This window comes from Athene noctua, chromosome 1 (genome assembly GCF_965140245.1).
Source record: "Athene noctua chromosome 1, bAthNoc1.hap1.1, whole genome shotgun sequence".
Classification (NCBI taxonomy): domain Eukaryota; kingdom Metazoa; phylum Chordata; class Aves; order Strigiformes; family Strigidae; genus Athene; species Athene noctua.
In genome coordinates this window covers 165,741,002-165,753,010 of record NC_134037.1, presented here as the reverse complement: position 1 = coordinate 165,753,010, position 12,009 = coordinate 165,741,002, and the positions used below count along the sequence as shown (strand labels likewise).

General features: G+C 39.0%; 1 protein-coding gene across 3 annotated transcripts in view; it reads left to right on the top strand.

The window, feature by feature from the left end:
* The window catches only part of DSCAM (DS cell adhesion molecule), a 477,293-nt gene that overhangs the window by 351,022 nt on the left and 114,262 nt on the right, over window positions 1-12,009 (top strand). For all 3 annotated transcript variants that reach the window (XM_074904021.1, XM_074904029.1, XM_074904038.1), the window contains one exon: window positions 10,318-10,514. In XM_074904021.1, the coding sequence (XP_074760122.1) occupies window positions 10,318-10,514 (197 nt within the window). The remainder of the gene's footprint in view (window positions 1-10,317; window positions 10,515-12,009) is intronic.

The window sequence follows — 12,009 nt, the reverse complement described above, 5'->3', positions numbered from 1 at the left end:
AAGAGGGTATGGGAGTTCCTATTCCTTTGAAACACAATTTAAAGGAAAAAAATAAACCAAGTCTTCTGAACTCCTTATAACGTTCATGCTGTTGGAAGGTACTGTGGAGGAAAGTGACCTGCAGCCCTGTGCCATGTGCTTTGTTCATGAGATGGATAGCTATAATTTACTCCTGCCTGAAACACTAGTATTTATGATTCCTTTCCTTGGCTGAGGGGTAAAAATGGTCTCCAGAGAAATAGAAATAGTGTATTGAGAAGAGAAATCCACAGGACAGCTGAAGGTCAAGGAAGGAAGGAAATGAGGGTTGCTTTGTCTTCTTTTCCACACAATGGAATAATTCTCCTTATTTGACTCCATGGAAAACATTTCTTTATTTTTCTTCCTCTCTTACTCACTCACACATGAATATGCCTGCATGCAAGGACAAATGCACACACAGCCCTTGACCCCGGTTATAGAGGAGGACACCAGTTACATAGCAGAACACTGTCAACATCAGGAATAGTTGTGTAAAATTTGGTTTTAAAACTCCTTTTCAGATGTTCTGTGGCTCACAGTGAGCATATTGGCTGCTCTGAATAAAACAAAATAACAATAACCCTGGTTCAAATTAGGGTCCGCTTCCTCTGGCCTTAGGCATTTGGGTGCTGGAGCCAAATTTTCAGCCATTGCTCTGTCTGGAAGCTTTATTAGTTGTTTGGTGTAATAATCCCAAAATACTCAGTAGAAAGGCCTAATCTTTTGATTTGATAAAACACTGAAAAGACATGATAGCAGTGAATGTAAAAGGCATAAAAAAATCCCCAAGGGGTATCCTAATTTTAGATTTAATCAAAGCAAGTGTGAATTTTCCTTTATGTTTTTCTGCTCTAAGAGCTGCTGCTTATTTATGGGTAAATGTAACTTACAGAAGTATTACACTAAATATCTTTAGAAGTACTGTGTTTATCAAAGCTCTCTGTTTTTCTTTACTAATAATTCCCTCTTTCCATTAAAAAAAAAAAAAAGTTAAACACACGAATTACCTATCAGCTTTTCTGAGACTGCATAGCCTTTAACATGATTCCTTACTCTTCCAGAAATTTTGTTTTTACTGACCACTTAAGAGATCCGTTTTCCCTGTAGAAGCTGCTGAGCAGAGAAAGTAGAAAATAGGCCTCACAATGGAAAATAAAAGATAGAATAGATTAGGAATCAAGTTCGTTGTTTTTCAGCAACAAGCAGAGCTAATACTCCGTAGATGGTCCGACTATTCCCAAACTGTCCCCAGATGGTCTCTGTGACAGAGGGCAGAATTAGAATTCTGACTGGAGAAACCAGATTGATGGCCATTAAAACGAGTGTCTTCAGAGATTTTATCAGGATCTTACTCTCCCCAGTTGAATCTCCTTTCCTGTCTTTCCTGAGTTAGTAGCATTTATTGACATCTTAAATCTCCTTAGTTAAGAGAATATAGACTTTAAGATTAGACCTTTAGCACTGGATTTCCCTGACTTTAAGCTGGACTTCTAAAGGTTGGTTGTAAAAGTCTAAGCAGCTCACTCTGAGGTCCTTTTATCATCAATAAGAAGTTATTTGTCATCTTTAAGGCAAGACAAATGGCCCTCTGGAAGGTCTTGTTTCCCCCCAAGGACTGCTAAAGAAGAAGTCCTCATTTGATTAGTTGAAGGTTTCGATGACTAATTTTTAGCCACCTGAAGTTAGGTTAAGATGAATGCCACTGACTGGTTCTATGAACGTGCTCTACCTCTATACACAGGGAATGCTTTTGTGTATACGTACAATGCCTTAACAACTTTCCGTTAGTACTAATATGCAGAATATATATTCATTTATTTGTTATATATTGTTATATTTTGTTTATATTGTACTTATATAGAGAATGCCTACATAAATATATAGAGAATTGTATCTTGCTGATTTTAATATATCAGTTCCATTCCCATCATCAAAGTATAAGATATTATTCATCTATCTGCATCTATCAGACAATAAAAATGTAATTCACTCTGAAAGGCTAGATGGGACTAGTTCTACCAGAGCTCTTTCTTATACATCAGCAGATAGTATTTCATGGCTTTTTAGCTCAGAACTGAGCTGTTATAGACCCAAGTCACCGTGCTTAAAAGTATACTTACTTGCATGAATGAGCAGTGAATGAAAACCATTAATGTCCCAGCATGCACTGCTCACCAATACTCATTTTTGTTGTAGCCAGAGTTTCTTAGTGTGTTTCTGCTTCATTTAAACCCGTCAATACCTCAATTAGTGCTTGCTTCTCTTCCCCTGGGAGGGACATTTACACATGTCACTTCACAGCCTCCAAAATCTAAAAGACCCATGGGAACTACTGGGTCATAAAATATATCCTGATTAAAGCTTGTGTTTTCCAGTGACTTTCTGCCCTTTTTTTTCTTCTAAACTTGTAAACTGATCGGGTATTTTTAATGAAAGGGCACAAATGGAAAGTTTAAAGCATAACAACTTCTAAGATAATGAACACTCTACCATGTGATTCTACGGTCTCTGTTTTTTTACTGATTTGCATTCAGCAAGTCACAAAAAATTAGAGTGCTGTACTTTACAGTTACAATAGCAGTAACCCTCTCATTTAACATTAAAACTTGATGCCATCTTGATGACAGAGTGAATTCAATTTAAGATCAAAGCATTGGAGAAGTTATCTAAAATTATATATTGCTAGTTTTAACTATTTAACATTCCTGCTCCTTCCATCTTGACTTTTATAAACAGTGATGAAAGATCATAATTGATTTGGAAGAGAAAGTAGCCCAAGAAATTTATACTTAATGGAGACATGTTTCTAATATCAATTTTTAGGCATCCATACTTTTCAACAATGGCAATGATGGTAACAGTAATATTGTCCATTAATTTCTTGTGAAGGAAGATGATCTTTGTCTAAGTCTTAATGAATCACAATTATATAGATGCTAATGTAATTTTTTATAGGTCTTTGATCATTTACTTTTGTTTTGACAATTAGCCAACCTTTGATAAAACTGATTTTCCAGTGCCTCGTGTGGGTTACCATAGTTTGTCACAAATTTCCACAGCCTTTTACTATAACTGACTGCAGGGAACAAAGCTGTCAGCTTATCATTTCCCATTTTCTTTCTCTTGGTTATTAGGAAGTGCAGTTAGACAAAATGGGAATTGAAGCTGCATGGCAAAGCCAAAGAAAGTCACATTCATTTCAGAACCATGTCAAAGTCAAAGGAAAGACTGAGAAATATAAGCAGCTACTGGTCTCGTGTGTATCATTTGAAGACAGCAGTTTGCACTGTACAAACATAAAACTAATGCAAGAAAAGACATCAGGAAGAAGAAAGAATTGCCTTTGTGATTTGAGAGAAAAGACCTTTTTTATTTTATTAATGTGTCTTTTGGTTAAAATTCATAGTTGTCATGCAGAATAAATCAATTTCTTTTCCTATAATGTGACCTGAAACTGCTTCTGAGTGAATAAGATATGAACCCTAAATGTTCACAGCCTTTACCCTGACATATTCAATCAGATCATGAGGTACTGGTGAAGCTGCCAAGTACTCAAGACATCATTGTCATTCTTGTTAAAGCTTAGCATCAAACAAGGCCGGTTCTAGCTTGGAAACACATGCTTGAATAATACTTATAATCAAAGTAACTTCATTTATATCAGTGGAATAGCTAGCTGAAATGGTATTTTAGGGTGTACAGATTCCTTATTCATTCCCATTCAGTGATTTATTTCTTTTTAGAATTTTTTTCAAAGATTGCCTTGTATGGATGTCCTAATATTCTAATAATGCAGTTTTTACAAACCACTGAGTCCCTTGGTTTCATATGGGATTTGTAATAAAAACTTAGGTAGCTGGGACATGGACTGGTCATGTCTGTGTTTAATTTCTCTCTATTATTTACATATCATAATTCTCATGGATGTCACTCTTCACTAAATAGAAACATAAAGATGCACTTTCTGCTATGCACAGTCTCTTTTTCCGTGGCAGTACTGTTTTTCATACTAGTCTGCCAGAAAATTATTTTGCTAATAGAACTGTTAATGAGGCTCTTACCTATTGTCCAGAAATCCATTCATCTAACAGTTATTAATGGAAGCATGCAAAAAGCTACTAGCCTTCCTTTTAGGGCAGGTTGGCGGTAGAAGGCAGTTTGATTTTGTTTTCAGGAGTATATTTATAAATTTTCTGAATGTATTTCATATGCGTTGTAAACTCCTGAAATTAAAGCTGAGTAAATCAGTCTGTTATATTAATTCATCACATTTTTACTTCTCTCTTTAAATTTATTAGGTTTATGTGTTTAAAGTTATTTTTCTGAGACTGGAACCTCAGTGGCAATTAATTTCAAAATGTTTGCTTTTTGAATTTGAAATTCATACCATATTGATGAGTTGCATAATTCACCCAGTATTGTTTCTATCTGAGCTGCATCTCTCACACAACAAATTCTTTACTAATTCCAAGCAATATAGTAAAATACTGCATTGAAAATTAACTTTAATGAAATATTTAGATACTTTAAATTGAAGTTTTACAATATGTATCCTAAAACAATGTGTCTCTGACGAGGTTCACAACAGATGAGCATGAGTAGGTCACAAGCACGAAGTTCATTTTCAAAATTTGTGAATACTGGTAGAAAATTGTGGTCATTAATTATATATCCATTATTTTTTGTGAAAATAACTTGTATTCATAAAAATGGGTTGCTTATTTTTGTGTTAACTTAATTTCTTTCAGCCTTTGAGATATGCAGGGTTTTTTTTAGTCTTGGGCACCTCTTGAGGATGAGGGCCTCACCTGCTGGAGAGCTCACAGTTTTACCAAGGAACTGTGTGTTTAAATTGAAGTATTTGAGCAGTCCTATTGATTTAAAATTCTCTGCTAGATTCAGGACACCATTTGAGCTCTGGAGAGATGCTACTTAGGTAAGCAAAAATGTCACCTATGAGAAAGGGAAAACTGAAGTTAAGAGAAGAATTTTAGCAATCCACTCACTGACTCCTGGAAGTCTACTAAATTTGAAAATAAATTAACAAATAGGTATCAATTAATTATAGCGTGAGAGCTGGATTTGCCTGGGCTTTCCTTGCCTGATCAGAAGTGGACTGAGGAAGAGGGAATTTGGTTTGTGAGGTAGAAAACTCTCATTTGTCATGGACAGAAGAGTATTCTCACTGTGGCTGACCAGCCTGAGAGGACATGCTGAATTTGGCTTAAATGTGTAATTGGAATTTAGGTCATTTTTTCAATATATATTCATTTCAACTTAAATGCAGTTTTCTCTTATCACAACTCCTATCCTCATTCACAATGTTATTTTTACCCAAGATTATTTAAACTGCATCAAAGGGCCATAGTCTTCTGTTATAGAAGCTGTACAAGAAAAACAGATGGTGTTCATCTTCCTTCATCACAGCACTAGTGTACACATCTCTGCAACTGAGCGAGGCATTTCAGGTTTCTGAATGATCAGTGTAAAGAAAAAGCTTTTGGGGGTACAGTTCATCTGGTTGGATGAACAGCACTCTGTAAGTATCTTTCTTTCCACTGAGGAAGGCTACGATGCCTGGCTTGGCATAGATGCTTGCAAGATTAATCCCAATATGGTGACAGGCATTTCCCCAAACTGGCCAGTTCAAGCATGATCCAGTGAACAAGCCAAGTTACGTGGGCAGAGATCTTCGGATCAAGAGAAGTGGAGAATATGGTGAGACATGTTGATATGCTGGAAGTCACATCACTGACAGAGTACAGGACATGTCTCTCAACTGAACACGCTCTCAAATTCTCACTGTGTTCAGTTATCTCCAGATCATTATATCATTAGTTTATCTGCTGCATCTTTTCCATCCTCTTTTTCAATAACACCTTGAATCTGCATTAATGTTTGGCTATGATCAGCAATTTAGCTTTCAATTCAGCTCAAAACACATTGTGCAGTGTCACATGGCATCTCCCCATCAACTGGGTTGGTGGCTGTGTTGTATTCCTCTCTTCCCACCAGAGCCAGGTTGCTGGAAAAATACCATTTGAAGACGACAGATAGCAATAGTTCTTAAACATACTGAGAACTTCAGTCACTCTTAGAATAATTTATGGATGCTACAAGGACATTAAATTTTTACTTGCAAATTGAAAAATCAGGACCCTTTTAATTTGTTTTCTTCCCACATGGCTATTTCCATCTATAAGCTAAAAGAGTGAAAACAGAATCACAGAATCAAGTAGGTTGGAAAGGACCTTGAAAATCATCCAGTCCAACCATTAACCTCACACTGACAGTTCCCAACTACACCAGATCCCTCAGCACTATGTCGACCTGACTCTCAAACACCTCCAGGGATGGGGACTCCACCACCTCCCTGGGCAGCCCATTCCAACACCTAACAACCCCTTCTGGAAAGAAATGCTTCCTAAAATCTAGTCTAATCCTTCCCTGGTGCAACTTGAGGCCATTCCCTTTTGTCCTATTGCTTATTACTTGGTTAAAGAGGCTCATCCCCAGCTCTCTGCACCCTCCTTTCAGGTAGCTGTAGAGGGCGATGAGGTCTCCCCTCAGCCTCCTCTTCTCCAGACTAAACACCCCCAGTTCCCTCAGCCACTCCCCGTACGACCTGTGCTCCAGAGCCTTCACCAGCTTCATTGCCCTTCTCTGGACACGCTCGAGTCATTCAATGTCCTTTTTGTAGTGAGGGGCCCAAAACTGAACACAGGAATCGAGATGCGGCCTCACCAGTGCCGAGTACAGGGGTGAGATCCCTTCCCTGTCCCTGCTGGCCACGCTATTGCTGACACAAGCCAGGATGCCATTGGCCTTCTTGGCCACCTGGTCACACTGCTGGCTCCTGTTCAGCCGGCTGTCAGTCAACACCCCCAGGTCCCTCTCTGACTGGCAGCTCTTCCCACCCTGCTCCCTACATAATTTTTAAAATTAATGTGAACATGCCCTTCCCTTCCAAAATTTTTCTTATATAAATACATATCATTGTATGTGTGTGTACATAATATATATGAAGATATATAAAGGATACACACACAATATGGCATCTGAATCATCTTGATATATTTCTAAATGCCTTCACTTTTTTTAAAAACATCCTTAGAGAATATCTCATGCGTATATGGTACAGATTTAGTTTATTTACAGTTTTCTAGGTTATTTTGTCAGTAAAGAGCCAGGATATTTATCTCAGTTATTTGCATCAGTAATTTGATTAAAGATAGTTAGAGGATGAAGAAATACATTGCCTAAAATATCCTTGGGAATGTGGCTTTGTTACCAGAAATCTTTCGACGTAGAGGAAGATAAAAAGAAGAGCTTATGGTTTAGGATCATTTGAGATAAATTTTGAAGAGTAAAAAATCAGCTTTAGAGGAAGGGGAAATATTTAGCTGTGAGGCATTGCTATGGCAATAAAGATTCTGTGTGGAAGATTATGTGAGAGGAAGGGAAGGATAAGCAGGGATAAAGCTGTATCTGAGAAATAAAGTCATCTTTCTTTACATGTTTTTATGACTCTCTTATTAAGAAAGTTTGTTGTGAAAAAAGAAATTTAGCTTCATAAGCTATCCTCTGTTTTTTAAAAAGTAAGCAATATAGTTTGGTTTGGCTTTGTCACCCATCAGGGGACACTTGGTAGACAGCTGTTCAAGAGACCTGAATTGAGGAAGGAGTCTCTGAGACAGGCTTCCTGAGGTACATGGAATTTAAATCCAAATCCAAAAATCTCATTTTCTGTGGGTGCACGCTGTGTGCTCCTACCCATGAAGCAGGAGGAGGGTAGACCTGCCCATGCAAGGCTCACCTACTCCAAAGGCTAAGCCCTCCTGTCCTGGGACACAGGCACCCCAGGAACTCATGGGGAGGCACACACCACCCCTCAGGTCCCAGGTGGGCTAAGTGCATGCTTCCTGAGTCACCAGAGAAACTCAGAGTAGGAAATACTGATGGGAAGGAGGACTGCAGCTGTAGACAAAATCACTTAGGCGACTTGGGAGGTTGGCATGATTTAATTAGCAATGGGAAAGGAGGTTGGAGTAGGAACACATTGCTGTAGGGGTTAGGGTACTTGTGAGAACCTGAGAAGGTAGCAGCAGGAAGAGGAGAGGGAGAGGTGAAGGGGACTGGAGAGTGTTGCACTGAGGCGAAAAGAGGGAGATGTGGAGAGGTGTGGCAAATGAAGAAGGAAGGGACATGTGGGAGGCCTCAGAGATTATGGAAGGAAGAAAGATGGTGGCACAAGATAATGATGGCAATGTGGACTCCTTAATAGCCTACCACTCATTTGAATTGTGTCTCTTACTGATGAAGAAATTGCATAAAAGTATGTATTTCATCTTCTATTTCAGGTGTTGCAGATGAGGGCAGGTATGTTCAAGGCACATACCTGCACATACAGGGCCCACAGGCTGCATAAGCCTAGTACAGTAGCTTCTCTTTTGGAAGCAACAAGCAGATAGCCACAAAACATGACTTTCTGAGAGTAGCTTCCTTGTGGGTACTAGCATTTGAACAGATGCTAGATAAAACTGAAGGTATTTTCATTCTCTGGAAGACGGAATCAGACTCATCCTAATTTTCTGTTCTTATTATCCGTGATTTCTTCTCTTTGAATGCTCCTCTTTTTAAAAACTAATTGGTACCTAATATCCAAACAGTTAAACAAGACATATTTAATCACTAATGCATATCAGTACGTAAAGAGCCCCATATCTCACAACTTTCTTTTTTCCTATAACTAGATCCCATTTGTAACTCTAACCCCCGCTCCACAGCTCTGTTAATTTTCAGATTGGTTTGTTTTGGTTCCGGAAGCCTTTGAACAGAAAGGGCTGCATCCTGACATATTGTCATATCCAAGCATCAACAGCTCTGGCATGTGAAAAGGTCATGCCACCAAGCATTAAGATTTCAGAATAGCAATTATAGTAATTCGTTTAAATAAGGATTTTTTCTTTTTTTTTTTTTTTTTTCCTGTTGGTAGGAATAGATGCAATCTATGCAGGAGGAAAGACCAGGAAGGCCTCAAATCAGGTCCTGTGCCAATGTCATCTTCTTTAAGCAGACACCCAGAGGTTCAGATGGAATGAGTGAGGTTTTTTGATACGAAGAGGCAAGTGTTCATGCATGAAAACAAGGAGAGTGGGCCATTGCAAGAGGCAACCCTGGCGTGAAAGAGCTTAGGGAGGGAACTCTTTAATGCCACCTCACATGCTTTGGAAGGAGGACAGCTTCATTCAGAAGAGAGTAGTTTTGTGTGCTGTCCTGTGCATTCCAGCTTCTCCAAAGCAGGAAAAGGGCCAGAACTGAAAGACAGACTCATGGGCTTTGATTCTTCCTACTCACAAATGCCCAGATTCTATTCATTGCTGGACAGATCATATGGGAAGAAAAGGACAGGCTACTGAGGACATCAGAAACCATTCTGTTTAAAAAATGCCGTGTTTTGAGGGCTTTACAGTAAAACACTCTGAGGATTTTTTTCTTCCTCTTTCCAGAAAATTTTTATTCCAAAATGTGAAAATACTTGGGGTTTAAGCCTACTCTTTCTAGCAAGAACGTGCTTTTTTCAACTTTAACATATTTTAAAGTCCTGAATGACTAATGAAGTTGACAATTATGTCCCAACTGTTTTGTAAATACCCTCTGAATACAATAAACCCTCAAATCTAGCTAGGTTTATTGTCAGCTTAAATATACTTTCAGTTCAGTACAGTTTAACTATGCACTCAGCACATACATGGACTGTAAGCTCTTTGGTGCAGAGCCTTTCTTTTCATTTTGTACTGCTCCTGGTTTAATTGAACCCTCATTTTGATAGGTCATTACTGTCACACAAAATGGTAGAGCATATATCTGTGAGCAAATAAAACAGCAGCTCGTCAGAAAGAACAAGAATTTTTTATCAGTTCTTTATTGGTCCCATATCTGAATGCTTATTACTTACATTACCTTTATGTACTGTGAATATTTTAATTATGTTACAAGTTGTCCTGTGAGCAACAAAACAAATGGAGCCAGGCCTCCTTTGGATTTGCATCTTCTTGTCTCTACAGCCCTGTTGTCCAGTCCCAGCTCCTCTCTGCTAAGTTCCTCTTGAGGCCCATTTTCAATCTGAAGAAAATTCTCTTACACAGGAATGAAAGTAAAATAATTTCTCACAGTTTTGTCCATCTGGTCAAATATGGACAAGCTGAATGAGACCCAGATTGAAGGGCCAACCCTGTATCATCAGACCAGTCAGCTCACTGAAGAGAGATCTTTTTTTGTTTTGTCTGGTTTTAGTTCCAGCTATGATAACTTCCTATCCAAATACCACCTTGGCAACGCAAGGTCAAAAGAAGGAGATGAGCTGCACAGCACATGGAGAGAAACCCATCATAGTCCGCTGGGAAAAAGAAGACCGAATCATTAACCCTGAAATGTCCCGTTACCTTGTTTCCACCAAGGAAGTCGGAGATGAAGTGATCTCTACTCTGCAGGTAAGAAAACAAAGTGACCCATGACTTACCTACATGTGTGAGAATGTTGCCTGGTTTGGTTTTGATAGGGATGCACAGCTACCTCTGCCCTATAAGGTCAGAGCCCCACCATTCACTCCACCTGTGGTGCAGCCCTGGAGAGCTGGCAGCACAATGTGGTAGAGAAAAACTCTGCATCACACCACCCCAGAAAAATCAGTCTCCATCTTCCCATGCTCCAGAGGCAACAAGAGACTAAGCGTGATGCGCAGCCTCCGTGTCCTTTCTGTCTCGGGAGCAACATGGCTCATGCCTCAGCCTGCCTTTCCAGGGGTGACACAGCTCAGTTTGGAGCACACTGCTGCTAAGCGCTGAGTGGATATCCGACCCCTAGCTCTGATGCATGTCAGGCAAAATCAGTAACCAAAATCATTAATCTGTTTTGAGATAAAAATGCTGTGTTTTTCAGGTACTTTTTCTCCCTCCATTTCACTTTCTGTGGCTTGTGAGACCATTTTACAAAGTCAGGTTAGTCACTGGATTCAAAGTGAGATGGAAGGAAAAGGTGCATGTAGATACATAAGTAGTGTATCTAATGCTGCCAGTAGTATTTGGGCCTTACTGTACACAGTAGCAGAAGTCACCTAGCAGAAGTCACCAAGCCACTTAACAAACGGTCATAGTCTGGCATCTTTGCTTCTGCTTCTGTAACAGGCAGCTGTCTGGCGGTGTTGGAACCATGCTTCTTGTCTTGCTTGACAAATCAGTATGTGGAACTCTGTTAACTCATAAGTGGCTGACCTGGGGTAGGTTGAGAGGATACACGAGTGATACTACTATTTTGGGGACGTAAATTTCCCCAAGATGCCATGGAAGCGCTGGAAACTCCTGCTGTTCCGGTGTCACCTACAATAGGTGGGGCTATGACTTGCGCTCAGTATAGCAGGATACAGCTTTTTCCATTCAAATTTTTGAAAATTCACCAACATGAGCAAGTTATCAAGCTGTTCTTTCGTATTTCACATGCGCCTTTATGAAATCTAAAATATCATATAGATTCTCAGTGAAAAATCTTGATTTTCCATTTTTCAGTCACATTCTTAAAAACATTTTACCAGGCTCAAGGAAATAATTCTCTAGCTCTCTGGTGATTGTCTATGTTCTAGTATAACTCTTAAGGTATATCTCTTTCTTTACTAGCCAAAAAATTGTGTTGGATGATATCCAGTAAAAATCTGGTTTTGCTCTCTGTGAAGGAGCTTTGTCATTGATTTCTATGAGGAGGAATAAGTTCTATGTGTGACTTTGTTCATGTTAGTATATTTGTGTTACAAATAATATTTAATTATAAGATAGACCTTTAGGCCACTCTGCCCTCATTCGTCTTATTGACTTTAATAAGATAATGTCTGGATGCACAACAATATTTCTTTTTGGAAGGCTGGAGACCTGCTTGGAGAATTCTCTTCTGAAGCAGTTGTGTACAGTAGTGGCATTCTACATCCATATGTATGTA